This window comes from Staurois parvus, unplaced genomic scaffold (genome assembly GCF_062004578.1).
Source record: "Staurois parvus isolate SC_StPar_1 unplaced genomic scaffold, SC_StPar_1.0 ptg000601l, whole genome shotgun sequence".
In the NCBI taxonomy this organism is placed as follows: domain Eukaryota; kingdom Metazoa; phylum Chordata; class Amphibia; order Anura; family Ranidae; genus Staurois; species Staurois parvus.
This window is the reverse complement of record NW_028318397.1, coordinates 520,008-541,890: the sequence shown is the minus strand read 5'-3', so window position 1 is coordinate 541,890 and position 21,883 is coordinate 520,008. Positions and strand designations below refer to the sequence as shown.

Sequence of the window (21,883 nt, the reverse complement as noted above, 5' to 3'; positions counted from 1 at the left end):
CAGGCTCGTCTGACTCCCGAGGGCCAAAAGTTGTTGAGGCAGTGGGATAAGCTAATTGTTACCCAGGGCCTCCTGTGTCGGACCATATACTTGCAAGCAGAGTTGCAGTACTGGTGACAGATTGTCATCCCCATGTCACTGGGCCCGGAGGCTGCCCGGGAGGCCCATGAGAGGGGTGCCCATTTTGGGAGCGATAAAACGTTCAAGTGGCTCCAACGGCTCGTGTACTGTCCCGATTTGGCAGACATGGTGGCCGAGGCATGTCTTAAGTGTCGGCCCTGCGGGCTGAGTAAGAGCACTGAACAGCGGGCTCCTGTCCAGGCCATCTGGACATCAGCACCCCTAGAGCTCCTTATGATCGATTTTGTACAGATTGGGTACTCTACCTCGGGACACTCGTACTGTCTAGTCATGACAGTCATCATTTCACAAAGTATGCGGTGGCTGTACCCACCAGAGACCAGACGGAAGAGTCGGCCACTGAAGCAGTCTGCAAACACTTTATACAGGTGTTCGGGTGCCCACAGAGAATACATTCGGACCAGGGGGCATGTTTTCTGGGTACTCTAATGAATGAGTTGTACCAACTGTATGGGATCGAACGTTCCCGCACCACGCCGTATCACCCCCAGGGAAACGGGGCATGCGAGCAGTCCAACCGCACCTTGCTCCAGATGCTGCGGACTCTGGAGGACCGGCAAAAAGCTTTGTGGCCTGAATACCTATCTGAACTGATGTGGGCCTATAATAACAGGGTACAGAGTACCACCGGATACTCCCCACATATACTCATGTTTGATAGAGCCGGACGGGAGATTGAATATCTCCACATGCCCAATCCGATGGAGCCACCACTAAGAAATACTACCGCCTGGGCGCAAGAGCACCACCGCCGGCTGAGAGCGATCCACAAGGTTGTGGGGGAGTGCCTTAGACAAGTGGTATACCCCAATCCAAGATCAGTGCAGAAGGAGGGGTATGCCCTGAGTGATCGAGTGATAGTCAAAGCTAAGCGGCTGTCTGGAAAGTTGGATGGGCGGTGGGAGGCGGTCCCATACACGGTGAAGAGGAGGGTAGACCCTGCCATCCCGGTCTATGAAGTAGAGCCAATAGGGACTGGGGGGCCCTCACGAAACTTGCACCGTAACATGTTGAGACATTGTAATTTTGATGAACCAGTGTGCTTGGAGGGGATGGCTCCTCCTGCTCAGAGTACTGAGGAAATCCCCTTAGAGGAGGGGGAGGAATGGTGGGTTATCCCTGCCCCGGTACCTGCAGAGGCTCCAATCATAGCAAGTTTGCCACCAAGGGACAGTGTTGAGCGGTCAGCAGTTCCTCTCCTATTAAATGTGCCTGACGTCCCCAGTGCTTCTGAGCCTGTCACTCTACGAAGGTCAACAAGGCCCAATACTGGTGTGCCCCCACAGCGTTATGCCCAGAATGAGTTTGTATGGGGAGGGTTGCCGAGGACGACAACCTCTAGTGGGGTGGCATGTGAGATAAGGAAACAGCTCTCATTGTTTAAACACTGTTTGTGTGGAAGTAAATTAATGTTTTGACTGACATTCTGCGCTTTAGCCACAAGATGTCACTGTTTTTCTAACACAGCCTCAGATTGCATAGATATTTGTATATTCATGAAGAGTTGGAGTTTAGTGAACAGGAAGAAGAGACTGCAGCCATGTTTTGGACGATGCTGAATGAAGGGGCCATGTGAGCTGAGAATCCAGTGACATCCATGAATGCGCCCCTCAGTAACCAGTGATTGCTGCCAGGAATGCTAATGAGATTGCTGCCAGGAAGCTGATGAGATTGCTGCCAGGAATGCTGATGAGATTGCTACCAGGAAGGCTGATGAGAGCAGAGGAACTAAGCAACATATACGGCAAGACCGCATGCTTGTTGGAAAGACATTTGTTCTGTTCAGAGTCACCAGCAGATACAAAGCAGACCCGGGTCGGTAAGATCGTGCATGCACCTCATTTCAGTGTTGGCACCTTGAGACTGAGTCCAGGCCTATAGTTGGTTAGTTAGGGTCTCTGTTTGTGTCAGGCCACAAGTGTTGTTACTGATCATTTGAAGGACTCCACAACTTAAAGTGACATTTCACATTGGAGAGCTGATAAAATCCTACAAACTCAAGCCAGACTGGTGTTTTGCTCAGAAGGAATACTCAGGCACGTGCTACAGGACCAGTTATGGGAGGGGGAATACTGTAGATTTGTGTAAGATTGTAAGCTGTTGTGCTGCACCGCAGGCTAGCCCATAGCGTACACCCATACACTGATTCCTGCTCTTCTAGGGTAATAACGGGTAAGGTGTGGCAGCTTAGTTGTGCCCGCCAGTAGGTAAATTATTTCACTTTCTACCTTCATCCATCAGAAGGCGCCGTGCTGTGCAGTACAAGGATCTCAGCCTTTGGGCTGGGTGTATGTAAATTTATTGTATGTTTCCAGCATTTGTGATTGTGCTTATTTGCCACATCTAAGTAAAATTCTGTTGTGGCAAAAGCTGGTGTTGGGGTTGCTTTCCTCGTTCGTGACTTCACTGTATTCTGGGGAGCCCATCCCGGTACACGGCTTACAATTGCATAGTTGAGAGATATCTAACCTGGCAAATTTTTGTCTAGAAGAACAGAGTTTCAGACCAAGTAGTTTAGATAGACTTTACACAACACAAGGGGTGCATATAGAATTGTCTGACTCTATTCCTAACAATACTTGGAGATTTGACTGTGAGGTAAATCCCTTTATAGTTCAAACCCTCTACAACCATTATCTTAAAGCTGAACTCCAGGATCTAGCTAACTTTGCAAATACAGATCCCTCTCTCTCTAAGCTGTGTTAAACTGCTAATGCAGTTTTAAGTCATGTTGCCTTAATTTTCTTGTAATCCAACATTTTCTGTCCCAGTGATGTCATGAGATCCTTAGAAAATATGCTCCTTTCTGGCTCTGGGAGGAGGACTTTCTCTCTGCTGCAGTCACATCTGTGCAGGGAAAAAAGGACTACATTTCCCATGATGCAAAGGGAAATGCAGGCAATGAGAAGAGCAAATGCAGTGATCCTGAGAAGGAGAGGAGAGGGACTGGTGGGTGGAATTGGCATAGAGGATTGTATCCGCACATTGCTGTCATTATCCTGATTTCTAGAGTGGTCGGTTCAGACCGGTAGTCTCAGACTCCCGAGTCCTCCCAACACCAGTGCTTACAGGTAATGAATTTTCTGCCTGGAGTTCAGCTTTAAGCTTGGCAAAGATGGATCGAATTTTGGACAGTTCAGCAAAAGAGTAATCTATAGCTGTTCCCTCTTGACATAAGTTGACCTAACAATCAGATTCTGTTGAATGGGACTGTTGGAAATCTTTAATTCAATCATTGGCTGCAGTGCTGGTTGGTGTATTCTTACAGCAGAGGAATTCCCCCTTCCAGAATTCCATAGCTTAGTGGGGATGATTCCTCCATCCACCTCACTGATGTAGATGGGGGAACCCATTTGCTCTTTATAGCCAGTCTTAGTGGTGTGTGTTGATGTATATGGTGTGCAAAACTGATTGTTTTCATAACAGCATACTTAAAATATGGAATCACCAGCATATTCTTTGATGGGAATAAAGTATAAAGTTCCTGTTTTTCAAAAACCCACTTAACTCAATGTATTATTCATCATCTACTTTAGAAGGCTGTGTTCATTGAAATAATGTTAAACCACTTTATCACTGCACTATAGCCAAAAATTATAAAAGTCTGTAAACAGACTTGCTGGTTATAGACAGTCTTTTCCTCACACGCTGTGTCTGTGAGAGGAAAGGACAGCCGATAATCGGCAAGGCTGTCAGTACTTTGTTTACACTGATAATCAGAGCATTGGCCATCAGTGCCCTCATTATTAGTGCAGTACCATCAGTGCAGCTTATCAGTGCTAATCAGTGCCCATCAGTGCAGCCTCATCATTGCCCATCAGTGTAGCTTATCAGTGCTGTCTCATCAGAGCAGCCTCACCAGTGCTCATCAGTGCAGCCTCATCATTGCCCATCAGTGCAGCCTATCAGTGCCCATTAGTACACATCAGTGCAGCCTCATCATTACTTATCAGTGCAGCCTTATTAGTGCTCATCCATGCAGCCTATCAGTGCAGCTTTATCAGTGCACATTAGTGAAGAAGAAACATTACTCATTTGCAAAATCTTATAACGGAAACAGAAAAACTTTTTTCTTTCCAAATTTGTTGGTCTTTTTTTGTTTGTTTAGCAAAAAAAAACCCAGTTGTGATTAAATACCACCAAAATAAAGCTCTAGCTGTCTCAAAAGAATTATACAAATTTCATATGAGTACAGTATTGCATGACTGTGAAATTGTGTAAGCTTGAAAGAGCAGGGCCCTCAATCCCCTCATGTTTTGCATTGTATTGGTATTGTTCTGTCACATGTTCTGTCCCCCTTTGTAATGTACAGCGCTGAGCGAACTATTGGTGCTTTATAAATACTGCATAATAATAACAATAATAATAATTGTCATTCAAAATGTGACAGCACTGAAAGCTGAAAAGTGGCCTGGGCAGGAAGGGGGTGAAAGTGTCCAGTATTGAAGTGGTTAATTCACAGAGAGTTTTAAGACACTGTAGGTACAAAAAAAGCTTCTGCTAACAACAGATACCTGCGGCAACATTCGTAACTTTGGCTAAATCCTGAACATTCCTATTGGCCAGTTAGGAAACCCATCATACAGGTGGGCCAGTGGGGATGTAGAGAGGTGAGCGGTAATGGGAAGCTTAAACTCTCCTTAGAAGTGTTGAAGCTTTGCCTGTCACAATTGGCAGTAACAGCAAAAGTCCCTAGGTGTCTGCACAACTTGTAGCACGTATCAGTTTTTTTTTTTTGAATCTGAAGGTTTTTTTTTTTTGTTATTTGCAAACACTCTGAAATTGCAAGTTAAAAACGGAGCATGTATGCACACTTGAAAAACTGTGGGGTTGATTTATTACAGGCAAATAGGCTATTCTCTTTGCAAGGAAAATTGCACATTGCAAGGGAATTTTCCCCAGAGCTTAGTGAATGATGTGAAGCTGTGCTGACATCCATCATGTATTATGTCAGTGGTTCTCAACCTTTCTAACGCCGCGACCCCTTAATACAGTTCCTCATGTTGTGGTGACCCCCAACCATAAAATTATTTTCGTTGCTACTTCAGAACTGTAATTTTGCAGTGGGAGGAATAGTGCCCCATCATTGGTATCAGTGGGAGGACTAGCGCCCCATCATTGGTATCAGTGGGAGGACTAGCGCCCCATCATTGGTATCAGTGGGAGGAATAGTGCCCCATCGTTGGTATCAGTGGGAGGAATAGTGTCCCGCCATTGGTGTCAGTGGGAGGAATAGTGTCCCATCGTTGGTATCAGTGGGAGGAATAGTGCCCCATCATTGGTATCAGTGGGAGGACTAGCGCCCCATCACTGATGTCAGTGGGAGGAATAGTGTCCCATCGTTGGTATCAGTGGGAGGAATAGTGCTCCATCATTGGTATCAGTGGGAGGAATAGTGCACCATCATTGGTGTCAGTGGGAGGAATAGTGCCCCATCGTTGGTGTCAGTGGGAGGAATAGTGCCCCATCATTGGTATCAGTGGGAGGAATAGTGCCCCATCATTGGTGTCAGTGGGAGGAATAGTGCCCCATCATTGGTGTCAGTGGGAGGAATAGTGCCCCATCATTGGTGTCAGTGGGAGGAATAGTGCCCCATCATTGGTATCAGTGGGAGGAATAGTGCCCCATCATTGGTGTCAGTGGGAGGAATAGTGCCCCATCATTGGTGTCAGTGGGAGGAATAGTGCCCCATCATTGGTGTCAGTGGGAGGAATAGTGCTCCATCATTGGTGTCAGTGGGAGGAATAGTGCCCCATCATTGGTATCAGTGGGAGGAATAGTGCCTCATCGTTGGTGTCAGTGGGGGGAGGAATAGTGCCCCATCGTTGGTGTCAGTGGGGGGAGGAATAGTGCCCCATCGTTGGTGTCAGTGGGGGGAGGAATAGTGCCCCATCGTTGGTGTCAGTGGGGGGAGGAATAGTGCCCCATCGTTGGTGTCAGTGGGGGGAGGAAGAGTGCCCCATCGTTGGTGTCAGTGGGGGGAGGAATAGTGCCTATCGTTGGGGTCAGTGGGGGGAGGAATAGTGCCTATCGTTGGTGTCAGTGGGGGGAGGAATAGTGCCTATCGTTGGTGTCAGTGGGGGGAGGAATAGTGCCTATCGTTGGTGTCAGTGGGGGGAGGAATAGTGCCTATCGTTGGTGTCAGTGGGGGGAGGAATAGTGCCTATCGTTGGTGTCAGTGGGGGGAGGAATAGTGCCCCATCGTTAGTGTCAGTGGGGGGAGGAATAGTGCCTATCATTGGTGTCAGTGGGGGGAGGAATAGTGCCTATCGTTGGTGTCAGTGGGGGGAGGAATAGTGCCCCATCGTTAGTGTCAGTGGGGGGAGGAATAGTGCCTATCATTGGTGTCAGTGGGGGGAGGAATAGTGCCTATCGTTGGTGTCAGTGGGGGGAGGAATAGTGCCTATCGTTGGTGTCAGTGGGGGGAGGAATAGTGCCTATCGTTGGTGTCAGTGGGGGGAGGAATAGTGCCGCATCGTTGGTGTCAGTGGGGGGAGGGATAGTGCCGCATCGTTGGTGTCAGTGGGGGGAGGAATAGTGCCACATCGTTGGTGTCAGTGGGGGGAGGAATAGTGCCCCATCGTTGGTGTCAGTGGGGGGAGGAATAGTGCCCCATCGTTGGTGTCAGTGGGGGGAGGAATAGTGCCCCATCGTTGGTGTCAGTGGGGGGATGAATAGTGCCCCATCATTGGTGTCAGTGGGGGGAGGAATAGTGCCTATCGTTGGTGTCAGTGGGGGGAGGAATAGTGCCTATCGTTGGTGTCAGTGGGGGGAGGAATAGTGCCTATCGTTGGTGTCAGTGGGGGGAGGAATAGTGCCTATCGTTGGTGTCAGTGGGGGGAGGAATAGTGCCGCATCGTTGGTGTCAGTGGGGGGAGGAATAGTGCCGCATCGTTGGTGTCAGTGGGGGGAGGAATAGTGCCGCATCGTTGGTGTCAGTGGGTGGAGGAATAGTGCCTATCGTTGGTGTCAGTGGGGGGAGGAATAGTGCCTATCGTTGGTGTCAGTGGGGGGAGGAATAGTGCCCCATCGTTGGTGTCAGTGGGGGGAGGAATAGTGCCCCATCGTTGGTGTCAGTGGGGGGAGGAATAGTGCCCCATCGTTGGTGTCAGTGGGGGGAGGAATAGTGCCCCATCGTTGGTGTCAGTGGGGGGAGGAATAGTGCCCCATCGTTGGTGTCAGTGGGGGGAGGAATAGTGCCCCATCGTTGGTGTCAGTGGGAGGAATAGTGCCCCATCGTTGGTGTCAGTGGGGGGAGGAATAGTGCCCCATCGCTGGTGTCAGTGGGGGGAGGAATAGTGCCTATCATTGGTGTCAGTGGGGGGAGGAATAGTGCCCCATCGTTGGTGTCAGTGGGGGGAGGAATAGTGCCCCATCGTTGGTGTCAGTGGGGGGAGGAATAGTGCCCCATCGTTGGTGTCAGTGGGGGGAGGAATAGTGCCCCATCGTTGGTGTCAGTGGGGGGAGGAATAGTGCCCCATCGTTGGTGTCAGTGGGGGGAGGAATTGTGCCCCATCGTTGGTGTCAGTGGGGGGAGGAATAGTGCCCCATCGTTGGTGTCAGTGGGGGGAGGAATAGTGCCCCATCGTTGGTGTCAGTGGGGGGAGGAATAGTGCCCCATCGTTGGTGTCAGTGGGGGGAGGAATAGTGCCCCATCGTTGGTATTAGTGACACAAATGATGGGGCACTATTCCTCCCACTGACACCAATGATACTTACCTTGCTGACCCCTGCTCCAGACTGGGCTCGCTCTCTCCCTCTCCCATCTACAGCCTGCAGAAGCAAAATTTGCACTTACCTGTCAGCTGTCTTCCTTCTCTGGCCTCTCTCCTCTTCACTCGGTCCTGCAGCTCCCTCGATCTTCTTCGATCTGCGCGCTCTGCCGCTCGGCTCCTCCTCTCCAAGCTCCACCTCCTCGCCGGTGATTGGCCGTCTGTGTGCCTCTCCTGAGCTACAGTTCCGGTGGCCAATCAGCGGCGAGGAGGCGGAGCTGTTGAGTGACCCCGGAGGTGTGGCCAGGTTACAGGGGCAGCATATCATCCCGCCCACAGATCGCGAGACAGAGCAGCGGTGTCTCGGTTCCTAAGACCATCGGAAATATGTTTTCCGATGGTCTTAGGCGACCCCTGGGAAATGGTCGTTCGACCCCCAAAGGGGTCGCGACCCCCAGTTTGAGAACCGCTGTATTATGTGCAAGCAAAAATGCTAATTTTTTTATTTTCTTTGCATGCAATTAAGTATTCTTTGAAATGTGAAACATCCTCCTTATTCACTAAACTCTGGGAGTAAACTCCCTTGCAAAGTGAACAACCTATTTGCTTATAGTAAACCAGCCCCACAGACTTGGTGCGATGTACACAGCTGGACACAATGTTGATTTTCTAAAAGCAAATAGATTGTTCACTTTGCCAAGGAAAAATTAATTGAAACGTATTTTAAAAATAAACAAATGTTTTCCCCAGAGCTTAGTTAAAGATGCAAGGCACTGCTGTCTTCCATTATCCAATCATGTGCAAGCAAAAATACAATTTTTTTAAAATTTTACTTGCATGTGATTGAGTATTCTTTCAAAAATTAAAATTTACTGTATTCACTAACCTAAGGAAAAATTATCTTGAAAAATGAATATCACCTTTGCCTTTCATAAAATAACCTTTATTTGTCATGGCTTTTCTGGAAGGTCTTCCAGCTGCTGTGCAGGACTTGTTACTCTCTATGACCTATGTGCTTCAGCTCTGCAAGTGCCATAGCTGAGAAGTCAAAGTCTTTCCACACCACTTTCTTAGTATAATTATATGCTCCTAATTTTGCATTTGAGGCAGAGACCGCACATAACAGTGTGGTCCCTGCTAGACCTGTCCCTCCCTTCTCCCTTCACATCTGTTGATAAGTGCATTTTTTAAAACAAGTAGCAATGGCTGTGTTGGGACTGCACTGAGCAGTCCAAATGCAACCAAGCCAGAACAAAAAGCCTTGTTCCTTTATCAGGCCAGTTCACACCACCCTGCTGTGGTTTTATTAGAAAAAAAAATAGAGCAGGAGAGCAGGAGAATTAGGTGGGTATAGAACTGGCCTAATGCATGCCCAGTTTCTAATAAAGGATTTAAAAAATGTTTTTACAGAGAACTTCCTCTGAGGAAATATTTACATCACTTTATGATGATAGGGTAGGGTGTGGAGTTAGGGGGGTCCAAACCCTTCCTCTCCATTCCAAAGAGGCTGTAATAGGATCCAGATTCCAGATCACATCTATGATCCAGTGTAAAAACTGCTAGAGCAGCTACTTGGGTCCTTTCATTCTGCAGGAGGCATCATCAGCCTCAGACTTCTGCTGTATGGTGCCTCTTATACAATAGGATAAAGCTGGATGAGAGAGGCTGTGCAGAGTGCTGGAGTGCATCTTGAGATATAAGAACCTCTGGGCAGGTGAGCTGGAGATTGGAGTGCAGGGCTATTGCATATGGCTGAGCATATTATTATTTTCTATGTATGCAGGAGGTGGTGTAAATACCCAGGTACCGGTGTGTGGGTAGGGCAATTTTGCCATACCCACAATTTGCCATGGTGCTCCAAGCACATTACCTCATTCTTCCCTCTTGTGTGCTTAAGGGCATCCCAAGTCTTTCACATTCCTTGCAAAGTCCCTAGCTGGCTAATTTGAGGGAGCTGAAACATTCCTCCACATAAAAGAATTATCTATACACCTCAGTGGTAGCACCCCTTCATCACCTTCCACTAAAGTCGAAGAACAGATTTGGCATAATGGCATATGGCCAAATAAAATTAACAGATTTGCAAATATGCATTCATGCACCATATTAACTTGTATTTTTTGAGTCTGCATTAAAAAAACTACTTTAAATTTTTGGGGTCCATTTCTCTACTATTTGAACAGTGTTATAATCTAAAGTGAAGTCTGGGGTGTATTCACTCTTACAAGATAGGAATAAAACTTGTACAATCCTTAAAAAGAAAAGGTTGGAATCTACAATAAGGTTTGCTAAAACAATAGTCGCAAAAAAGGTCATGTTGACGTTTTAATGTAAATGATGGTTGTTTAAGTTAATGATCTCATTTCTCTTCTTTTCACATGTAATACAGTTTGTAAATAGCTGACACAGAGTTTCTGCCAGCTCAAGACAGAATGCCATTTGTGTTTTATTCACATTTTTAAATTAGTTTTTGAATACTATATCATTTTACTTTCAGGGACACGAAAGTTGTGCTCTTTTAATCATTGACAAGATAAAAGACCAGAACCTTATCAATTCAGCAAACAGTGCACTGCAAACGTAAGTTATAGCTTTTGTTTTGTTGTACTGTTGTACATATTACAGAACTTTCTGGAGATTTTGACATGCGCTCTTTCATTTATATTACTTTTCCTTTACATTGGACACGTATACCAGAAGCTGCCAGCCAGGACAGAGTGCAAATAGCATTCTGAAGGACTGCAGCAGATAGAATACTCTGCATGTACGATAGAACCCCTATTTGAATTATCAGAGAAGCCCTTTATTGCCTTTGGAGCTAAAACACACTCGGGTTGATTTACTAAAGGCAAATAGACTGTGCACTTCAAGTGCAGTTGCTTTAGATCCAAGGGAAAGCTCTGAAATGGGGCAAAGCTCTGCTGATTTCTTTCATCCCATCATGTGCAAGCAAAAATGCTGTTTTTTACTTTCCTTGCATGTTCCCCTCAGATATAGAGCAACAACACTTTCAGTGCACTTCCAAACTGCTAAGTTGCAGTGCCATTAATTTGATTGGCACACAAAGACAATGCAGCTCCACCCCACATGCATTACAACATAACAATGCATGGTAACCCCCTACTGTGCATTCTAATGGGCTACTTTGAAAAAAATGCTGCATATCTGGTTTTTGGTCTTTTTGTGTGCTTGTTGTTTGTGTAACTGGGCCCTTTATGGTATAGTCTAGCAATACTAACATTTTAAAAGTCATATGTTTAGTAGAACTGAAATTTTAGTGTTAACCTCCCTGGCGGTATGATTATTTCAGATTTTTGGTGCTGAAAGCGGTACCATTATTTTGCATGGAAATATGTAGTTTTTTTATTGTAGGCTGTAATATTTAGGAATAACTCACTGAAATCTGTCCGAAGAAGAGTCTATTAAACATCCCGGGTAGGATAAAATTTGAAACACAAAATCATAAATTATAATTTAATAAATAATCATAAAAAATAATAATATAATAATAATACATTTAATTCAATAATATAATCAAACCAAAAACACTGAAATTTGAAATAGAGCGCCAAGTTCGCACATCACTGAGCAAAGTCGCAAAATTGTTTTCAGTGTCTGATGACGAATTTCTCCACAAATCATTATCACTCAATTCTGCAAGTGGTTCTAATTTACTATCGCTGTTCTCTAGCTGGTCTAAAAACGCTTTTGACCTAAAGGGATGCTTTTTGGACGCCATGGACTTTTCTAAGTTTCCAGGCAGAAAGAACAGTCAAAATGCAGGCAGGGCACAGGACAAAGCACTAGGGACAAAATGTATGTGAAATGGGTTGAAACAGCAATGTTTTACTATGTAAAATTTGTTTTGAAAACAATGACATTTTTAAAAAATTTTCAAATTTCCCGCCGCCGCCGGCGCCCGTACGTCCCGACGTCACAGGGACCGGAACACAGAAGCCGGATGCCGGCATCAGCCGGAGGAGATGGCCGGGGACGCTGCAGGGGACACATCGCGGGAGCGAAGGACAAGGTAAGTGCTGGAGGGACTCCCTATGCAGTGCCGCATGGTAAGCCCGAGTGTAGCTCGGGGTTACCGCTTTTGGTACAGAAACTTTACCCCGAGCTACACTCGGGAATACCGCCAGGGAGGTTAAAGACTTACAGTAGGATTTTGTTATAGTGAAGTTGGGAAAAAGATGGCGGCTACATCTACTTATGCAGGTACTAGGACTACAGACCTTTCCATTTTACTTATTCGCCATTTTTTTCTCCTTTCTTACTTGCAAACTTGCCAGTAGTTTTAAGTCATTGTGATCCTTATTTTAGTTATAGAATTTCAAGTAGCGTTCCAGCCCCTGCCCCCCACCCCCCCCAAAAAAAGACAAATCAGCAGCTACAAATACTGTAGCTGCTGACTTTTAATATTAGGACACTTACCTGTCCAGGGATCCAGCGGTGTCCTCACCTCAACCTGTGGGGTGCTGGCGCCGATATCTTGATTAGGGGAAACGTTTGAGTCAGAAGTGGGAGTTGGTACCTGTCAAAACCATGTAATCATTCCCCCCCCCCCCACAAAAGGTGCCAAATGTGACGGCGGAAGGGGGAGGAGGCAGAAAAGCGGAGCTTCCTAAACTGCTCGTATATTGCCTTCCCTGGCTCCTCCACCTTCTTGCCATTTTGCTAATGATATTTTTAAATACAACCTCTGTATTACATGTTTTATTTTATATTAGATACCATCTCTGGGTCTGTGTGCTTCTCTAGGCAATGCAGGCAGATCATGGCTTGCGGAAGGGGTGAGCAGAGCATTGTGCATACAGTATTGTGCAAACTATTTAGGTGTGGAAAAAATGCTGTAAATTAAGAGAGCTTGCAGAAGCAGAAGTGTTAATACTTTATATTTTTCAATTAACAAAATGAGTGAAAAAAGGTAATGAACTGAAGGAAAATCCAAATCAAATGTATATTTGGTGTGACCACCCTTTGCCTTCAAAACAGGCATAAATTGTTCTAGGTACACTTGCACACAGGTTTTGAAGGAACATGACAGATAGGTTGTTTCAATCATCTTAGAGAACAAACCACAGAACTCTGGATGTAGGCTGCCTCAAATCCTTCTTTCTCTTCATGTAATCCCAGACAGGCTCAATGATGCTGAGAACAGGGCTTTGTGGGAGCCAAGCCATCATTTCCAGGACTCCTTGTATTTCTTCTTTAAGCTGAGGATATTCCCAATGACATTGGCTGTATGTTTGGGGTTGTTGTCCTGCTGCAGAATACATTTTGGGCCAATCACATGCTTCCCTGATGGTATGGCACGATGGATAAGTATCTGCCTGTATTTTTCAGAATTGAGAACACCATACTTGCAAGGAACCTCCACCATGCCTCACTGTTGCCTGCAGACACTCATTTTTGTACCACTCTCCAGCCCTTTCGGCAAAAATCTGCCTCCTGCTACAGTCAGATATTTAAAAGTTTGACTTACCTGTCCAGAACGCTTGCTGCACCCCAGTTCCTATGTTTTAGTGCATAGTTGAGTTGCTTAGCCTTCTGTCCACATTGGAGGTATGGCTGTTTTGTCATAATGCTTCCATGAAGACCACTTCAGGGTCTCACTGGTTTCCGCCAGTTCTGTGCTGATGCCACTGCTGGACAATTTCTGATGTCGAGGGGAAGTAAGCATAATGTGTCTTTCATCCTTGGCCGACCACTGCGTCTATGGTGCTTAACGTTGCCCATTTCTTTGTGTTTCTTCAAAAGAGCTTGAACAGCATATCCTGAAAACCCAGTCTGCTTTGAAATCTTTGCTTGGGAGAGGCCTTGTTGATTCAGTATAACTATCTTGTGTCTTGTTGCTGTGTTCAGTCTTGCCGTAGTGCATATCCTGTGACATGAAACTGTCGCATGAAACTTCACCTTAATAGCAGAGTTTTGCAGGCCATACATGGCTTGAATTCTGAACGATTTTTCGTCCGAAAATCGGAAACGTTGTTCGCTCAGTAATCCGATGGTGCCATCATTGATTTTGAAAATTGGCTGACAAAAGCCATAAAGTTCACCCCATATAACATGCAAAACTTCTGTTCTTTCCAGGTCACAGCTCATGCGTATATTCTTTTCAGAAAAACGATCGTACGATTTGACCATCATTGAGTCAAAAATCGGTCGTTTTTCCCGAATTTTCCAACATGCCCGATCACCGAAAAGGGGAGAACCCACGAAAATCAGCCGGTGCCATTGACACACCAACAGAGCGAAAATCGGCCAATTATTCTTAGGTCCGATGTTCGGACAAAAAATCAGTCGATTTTAGACCCATGTATGGCCGGCCTTTGGCTGCCTACATATGAAATTGATGATTATTAACACCTGCTTGGTATTATTGGATAATGACATGCCTGATATTTCTTCTGTTTGCTCACTCTGCAGTTTGGATATTGATAAAAATAAACAATCAAAATATATTTTTTAATGCATTCTTACTTTACAGCAGTGGTCACTAAATGGTGGACCACGGTCTGGAACTGGACAGAGGAACAGTCCTGTCCGAACCGCAGCCATGCCACTTCTATGGCTGAGTATCCTCTTCTGGGCCTCTTACTCAGCCACTGATGTCATCTTCACAGTGGGAGTGGTGTGAGGAGCTGCAGATCAGGATTGAAGGACTGTGCAGGGGAAGGATTGCATTAAAAGGGGCACTGTGTTATGTTAAGGGGCGCTGTGTTGTGATGGGGCACTATGTTGTGTTAGGGGCACTGTGTTGTGGTAAGGGGTGCTATGTTGTGTTAAGAGGTGCTATGTTGTGTTAAGGGGCACTGTGTTGTCTTAGAGGTGCTTTGTTATGTTAAAGGACAGTATGTTGTGTTAAGGGGCACTGTGATGTTTAAAGCGGCACTGCGATGTAAAGGGGGACAGAGATGTGAAGGGGAACTAAGGACACTGTGGTACTTCTTTAAAGAGGGGACTGTGATGTAGGGAGGAATACAGTGTGAAAGGTATGCTAAAGATGATAATGTACCGGGGGACTGTGATGTGTTATATCACTAAAGAGATTCGGACCTCTGCTGGAAGGAAATTTCGCTGACTAGATCTCCTTAAATTTTAATTCAAGACCCCTGCTTTACAGCATTTCTTCACACCTGCTTAAAACTTTTGCACAGTACTGTAGCTGAAAACCTTACAGTACCCTGCCTTAGTACTCCTCTCAAGAGCCCTCAACCTGGTTGCAAGCAGTGGGCTGCTGCGTTCTAGGGTAAACTGAGGTGCGTTCTGCAACTGTTGGGAATACATTTTCCACTAACCACAGTAGGCAAACACTGATAGAGGGCTGCAATGGAACAGATGTGACTCAGTTAATCAGTGTAAGTACCTCCTCCCAAAATCCCACTATCACAGGACAAGTACAAAATATATGAGAAAATTCTCCCAAAGAAGAACCACATCTCCAGCATTCCGGAGAACAGGTGGAATTAATTTTATGGCGTCTAGAGGGTGTACAATAGGCTCTGTGTACCACTTTAAATTGTATGAGCCAATCTCGTAAAGTGATCAGGGTATGGAAAGGGAAATCCCAGATTTCATCCCAATCTTCGTTGTCCAGGTCCAGTACATCTCTCAGCCAACGGTCCTAAGTCCCTCCAGAGTTGGTAGGGAAATCAAGATAAGATGAGAATATAATTGAGAGGTGGGTTTCCGCTCACACTCTGTGTGGAGTACATGTTCCAAATCAGATTGGAGAGCCACAAGTGTGGATTGAGGAAATTGGGAGAAAAAGGCATGGGAGAGCTGCATATAACGAAAGATATAGCTAGCTGGAACATTGTAAGTGGGGGACAATTGTGACAAAGGGATTAATGTCTGTTAAGCGACAATCTGAGAGATATTTTTACGTTGTATTTGGTCCATACTTGTGGCTCTGGGAGGAAGTATAGGTGGGACAGGGTGGGATTAAGCCAAAAAGGTGCATTCCGTGACACAGCAAATTTTGGGTAGTTCCCACAGGCCAAACCCACTCTCCAGGCTCGCAAGGCGGTAAACATAGAGGGAGTAAGGGGATGTGGTGCCTGAGGACCTTTAAAAAGAAGAATTTTAAGAGCTTCCAGAGAGTGGACCACAGCTGACTCTAGGAGTCTGGAAGAATTGGAGGTGTCTGGGTTTAACCACCAGACCGCTGTCACCAATTGGGAAGCTAAAAAATATTTGTGGCAGTCAGGAAGGGTGTGTCCCCCCTGAGCAATAGGGTGCATCAATGTAGAAAATTTATATCTAGGATTTTGAGGACCCCAGAGGAAGGAAGAAATTAGTTGGTTAAGTTTTCATAGAACACGTTTGCCATATAATGGTTGTTCTTTTTATTTTTAATGTTTCCTTGTTAAGTAACAATTCTAAATAATATTTTGCATGTTTTTATATTGTAGGCCTCTTCATATAGCAAAACAAAATGGATTAAAGGCTGTTGTTGAAAAACTAATAAGTAAAGGAGCGCTTGATGAAAATGGTAAATAATATCTGCATAGATCAATCTATGGAGCATGTTTTGCAAAACATATATATATACACATGTATGTGCATGTGTGTGCATGTTAGTAGCTATGTTCTGATCTGAGCACTTATTGGCTAGATTCTCCTATCTAATACAAGCTACACCCTAACTTTACCATTGTAATTGAAGATTGCATTAATTGCTTCATATTTACGTGTGGTTCAATCAATGTGGTTTGTACACATTTGTATTATAGAGAGCTCCTGAACTTTAAACTATTTTTAGATATTTTTATAACTTTAGAACAGTGGTCTCCAAACTGTGGCCCAGGGGCCAGATGCGGCCCTTTGCTTGCTTTAATCCAGCCCTCGAGGCAATATTCCTCCCACTGCAAGCAACAGTGTGGCATAATTTCTCCCACTGACATCAGTGCACTATTCCTCCTATTGACAACAATGATGGAGCACTTTTCCTCCCATTGATACTAACGATAGAGCACTATTTCTCCCATTGACACCAATGATGGGCACTTTTCCTCCTCTTGACACCAATGATGGGGCACTATTCCTTTCATTGATACTAATTGATGGGGCACTATTCCTCCCATTGATACCAAAGATGGGACACTGTTCCTCCCATTGATACTAACGATACGGCGCTATTACTCCTATTGAAACAAGTGATGGGGCACTATTTCCCCATTGATACCAATGATGGGGCACTATTTCTTTCATTGATACTAAAGATCGGGCACTATTTCTCCCATTGATACAATGATGGGGCACTATTTCTCCCGAAAATACCAATGATGGGGCACTATTCCTCCTGTTCATACTAATGATGGGGCATTATTTATCCCATTGATACTAACGATGGGGCATTATTTATCCTATTGATACTAAGGATGGGGCATTATTCCTCCTGTTGATACTAACGATGGAGCACTATTTCTCCCAATGATACCAATGATGGGGCACTATTCCTCCCGTTGATACCAATGATGGGGAACTATTTTTCCCGTTGATACTAACGATGGGGCACTATTTCTCCCATTGATACTAATGATGGGGCACTATTTCTCCCATTGATACCAATGATGGGGCACTATTTCTCCCATTAATACCAATGATGGTGCACTTTTCCTCCTATGAATACTACGATGGGGCACTATTACTTGCCCTAATACCAATGATGGGGCACTATTCCTCCCCTAATACCAATGATGGGGCATTGTTTACTCCCGCTGATGCCAGGGAATTTTCTTCTCCCACTGGTCACAGTCTGGCCCCCCTAAAATTTGAAGGACAGTAAACCAGCCCTTTGTTTAGAAGGTTTGGAGACCTTTGCTTTAGAATATGCCTATTTAGTAAATAATGCCTTTTCATATGGTGAAGGGAAAATCCCCTCACCATATGGGTACCATATCTGTAGGAATTAGAGGTAAACATCCTGGCAGCAGGACTTTTTGCTCTGCATATTTGGCTTAATTATGTATGCCAGGGCTTCCAGTTGTCAGAAACTGATTTTTTGAATTGCCTTCTGATTTCAATAATATAACTGATTGAGCCAAAAAAAATTAAATGAAGGCTTTTCTCCATAGTGTTTATAATACAAGTTCAGTCAAGATAAGTTTGTAGTTTTGTGCTCTGAAATTCCTTTGGTCTGAGGGCACTCAGAACATGCCTTTATGTTTAACCATATCTTACAACTGAACTCCAGCCAAATATTTTTTTTTTTGCTTTGGAAAGTGTGGGGAAGGGACAGACCCCCTGTCAGTTTTTTTACTCTGTTATTTGACCCACATTGAGTTGATTTCCCAGCAATCCCCTTTTATCATAAAACAGGGGGAGGTTAGAACCTCCATGAGTTTATTATTATTACCTGTGTCTTCCTGATCTGGGGATGACTGCTCCTCACTTGCCCTGGTGTAAAAGGCTGTAATAGAGACAAGAAATTAATTAAAATCTCCCTAAATGATCAGAGACAGCAACAAAAGCTTGATAGAAGTATTTACTTTTTTAACTCTATCCAAAAAAAGTTTTGTCTGGAGTCAGGGTTTAAAGCGTAGGTAAACTCCACTGTCCAGGGTTTTGCCATAATGGGCAAGTATTCACAGCATATTTGCAGATTATAACAGGTATACCTCCCATAGCTCCCTCCCTCTAGCACTGCAGCAGCTGCAATCTCCTTATCACTTTGTTGCCTCTCTTGACATCTTTGCCTGGTCTTCTTCTGAGTTCAGCATCTTTGGTCCTCTTGATTGGCCAGCCAAGGATGCATGCACACAGGCATTAAAGTGTTACTAAACCCAGGACCCTGCATTCACTATATCTGGTCTCCCACAGTACAAATTAAATGGAAATGCAATTATTTTAGCAAATATAAACTGCTAAATACCTTTTCAAATCAACAGTTAGAGCAGTCTTGTGACTTCTATCAGTGTGCAGCAGAGCACTGGCTAAAGCTTGCAGGAGGAGTATTCATTCTCCTCTGATTGTCCTATGAGAGGCTGCATAACCCCTGACTCTGTCTGGATAGTGCTGATTGACCCTGTGCTGATCACATGCACTCTCCCAAGAAAAATAAAAAAACTCTCAAGCAATACTCACCAAACTGCGCATGTACAGCTTGCCCCCAAGGCTTTGTTCTGATCAGAAGATGGATTGGGGACAGAAGAAGAAGGGCAGGATCAGAAAAGACAGGATCAACCAGCCTTTTTACACAATGTGGAGGATTAACCCCTTAGGTTCCACAGTGAGTATAACCAGGGCCGGTGCTAGACTATTTGTGCCCTAGACAAGCTACTTGCCCCCCCCCCAAACTAAAACAGATAAATAAAAAATTTTAAAAATGGTAGAAAATATTAAGTCAACAAAACATCAAACTGCTAAATTTCTTTTAGTTTGTAAAAATAAGTGCCATAAGATGCCACCAGCACCAATATTAAAGACAAAATCAGTGTCACGGATGGACTGTATCTGTGGCTGGCAGTGGCAGGGTGACAGTTGCAGTGAGTGGAGGATGATGGATCCAAACTCTGACAGATCCCAGGCTGGAATTCCACTGGCAATTGGGGGAGATAAACCACTGTGATAGCAGGCAGCCTAAAAATACACACACACACACACACCTGAACTGAGCAATCCCACACAGTGACAGATCCAACACACCACCACCAACAGTGACACAGATCAACAGGCATTAGAAGAGCAGGCTGTGGAATCGTGACGATGTCATCACTCACTAACATATTGCACACTGGAGTGAGCAGCAGCTCAGAAGCTACACTGGCCCCAGACACCGGGCATATTCTTCTGTCCTTTCTTCCTCCCCTCTGCCACCCCTCCTCTCAACTGGAGGATTATTCATGACGTGGAAGCATCACACACAGAAGAGAGTGCCGGCCTGTGTTGTTCCCAGGCGCCCCTAAGTTGCAGTGTGCCCTAGGTGGCCGCCTAGTTTGCCTAGTGGAAGCACCGGCTCTGAGTATAACAAGCATGCTTTACTGCATATACAGACTGATTTTACTATTGTGGGTTTAGTAACACTTTAATTCATCCCACAGTGGGATTGTCCACTGAGCTGCATGTGTGTGGCTCAGTGTACATCCTGAAAAAACATTTCTGGCAGGTAGGATGCAGTTGCACTCACTTTCTCCAGAGCTTAGTGAATGTGGTGAGGCTCTGCTGATTTCCATCATCCAATCATGTGCAAGCAAAAACTTTTTTCTAATTTTCCTTACATCTGATTGGGTATTCCTTACAAACTTAAGCTTCACCAAATTCACTAAGTGCAGCTGCACTTCAAAGTAAAAAGTCTATTTGCCTTTAGGTAATCAACCCCACAGAGCCTCTTCTCCAATAAAAACCCTTCTTTCCAGCAATGTTTTTAAAATAGGAGTTGATTTTAACTATAAGTTTATGGGTGTCTTTAGGGCCACCTGATGTTTTCTTGCCAATTACAGTTTGAATGAAAGTGAGGGGACAAAAAATGGTTAAAAGGGTTTTAAGTGCTGGCATTGGAATGAGGTACATGAAAAAAGCCCTTATAAAAGCAGAGCATTGTTTTAGGACCACAGCATACAGCATCTGAACATTGGGTCAGCCACATTATAAAAGCAATTTATTTTTATTAATATGAAGTATTCAGCATGATAATGTCCAGTGCCACAAAACCAAGATTGTTTGGAAATAGCCTAATGAATATGGCAATAAATTCAGATTTACCTATTATCCACCTTATGGACGAGGATCAAAGAGAAGTATTGTAATGCCATGTTTACTCATGTTTACTGGAGTTGAATTAAAGGCAAATAGGATGTTCACTTTGCAAAAGAATTTCAGTTTGCAAGGGAATTTCCCCTTAGCTTATTGAATAAGGTGACATTCTGCTAACTTCCATTTTTTTCCATAGTTTCAGATATGGTATATACCCTCTGTTGGCACATGCTGATATTTTATCAAGCCTGCTGATAAATAGGTTTATCATTGCCTCCTTATTTAGATGGTAAACACCTTTCCCAAAAGGCTTGTAAACCTGAAAACAAGTTGTCTTCCATAAAGAAACAAAATGTTTGTGTAGAATTTTCTATTTAGACAGTTAACAATGTTATCACCCATTACTAGGGGTTTTACATTTGGGTAGGATTAACCCCTGCATATATCTTTAAATGCAAAGCAGAGCTGGTATTACACTGCAGATAGAATTTTAGGTTTACTTTTAACTGAATACAATGCTTAGTTATCTGTTTATGCCTCATAGAATGTCATTTATAAATTAGTGATGGCTTGCTTGTAAATGTTACACAGATGTAGCTTACTAATGTCTGTGCTAATTGTTGCTTTGTCTGCGTTTGTGTCCAGGTCACACACCAGTGCTGGCTTCTGCTTCTAACAAAGAATGCCTGGCACTGTCACTGGCTCCCTCGATGTCTTTTCCTCCTTTCTGCACAATGAAGGCTTTGAACCCTGTTAATGATAAAAAGGACGATGGCAGTAACCTGCATCCTTATGAGAATTCACTTTTACCATATTTCTCTCTAACAGCAGATTTTACATGACACATAAGGTCAAATAAATGTTCAACAGAAGACCTTCAGACAGGCAGCACAATTGAGCTGCAGTGAACCAAAGGTTAAACAAATCCCTAGTCTTTTTAACTCCGCTAAACCAAGCTACCTTTGCATAATATGGGAAATGTGTAACTGAATAATAACTTTAGTTGTATAGATTCCTCTGTATAGTGTTGCTATGCACTTCCAAAAAAACACCCACATCAGGCCCCAGCACTGTCACATGAGGTGCAGGCTTAACCACTTACTCTACTAGCACTGTTTATAAACAACAGCTGGTAGACAGGGATTTTAAACATGGTTCCATGTGCTCAGCGGATGACACACTTTCATGTGGAAGCGATTCCACATTCTACCAAAGATACTACAGCCCCCTTACTTTACTGGCCCCACCACGTTTCCCAGGCTCTGTAATCCCACCTGCAGATCTGAGACTGGCATGGTGGGTGGTTTTGTTGATCTTTCCTCTGGTGA

At 44.5% G+C, this 21,883-nt stretch overlaps 1 protein-coding gene across 1 annotated transcript in view; it reads left to right on the top strand.

Annotated features, from left to right (window-relative positions):
- Nucleotides 1-21,883, top strand: part of ANKRD44 (ankyrin repeat domain 44) — a 350,654-nt gene that overhangs the window by 316,480 nt on the left and 12,291 nt on the right. Inside the window, exons 26-27 of the mRNA XM_089692691.1 lie at nt 10,351-10,433; nt 16,274-16,353. Coding sequence (XP_089548817.1) covers nt 10,351-10,433; nt 16,274-16,353 — 163 coding nt within the window. The remainder of the gene's footprint in view (nt 1-10,350; nt 10,434-16,273; nt 16,354-21,883) is intronic.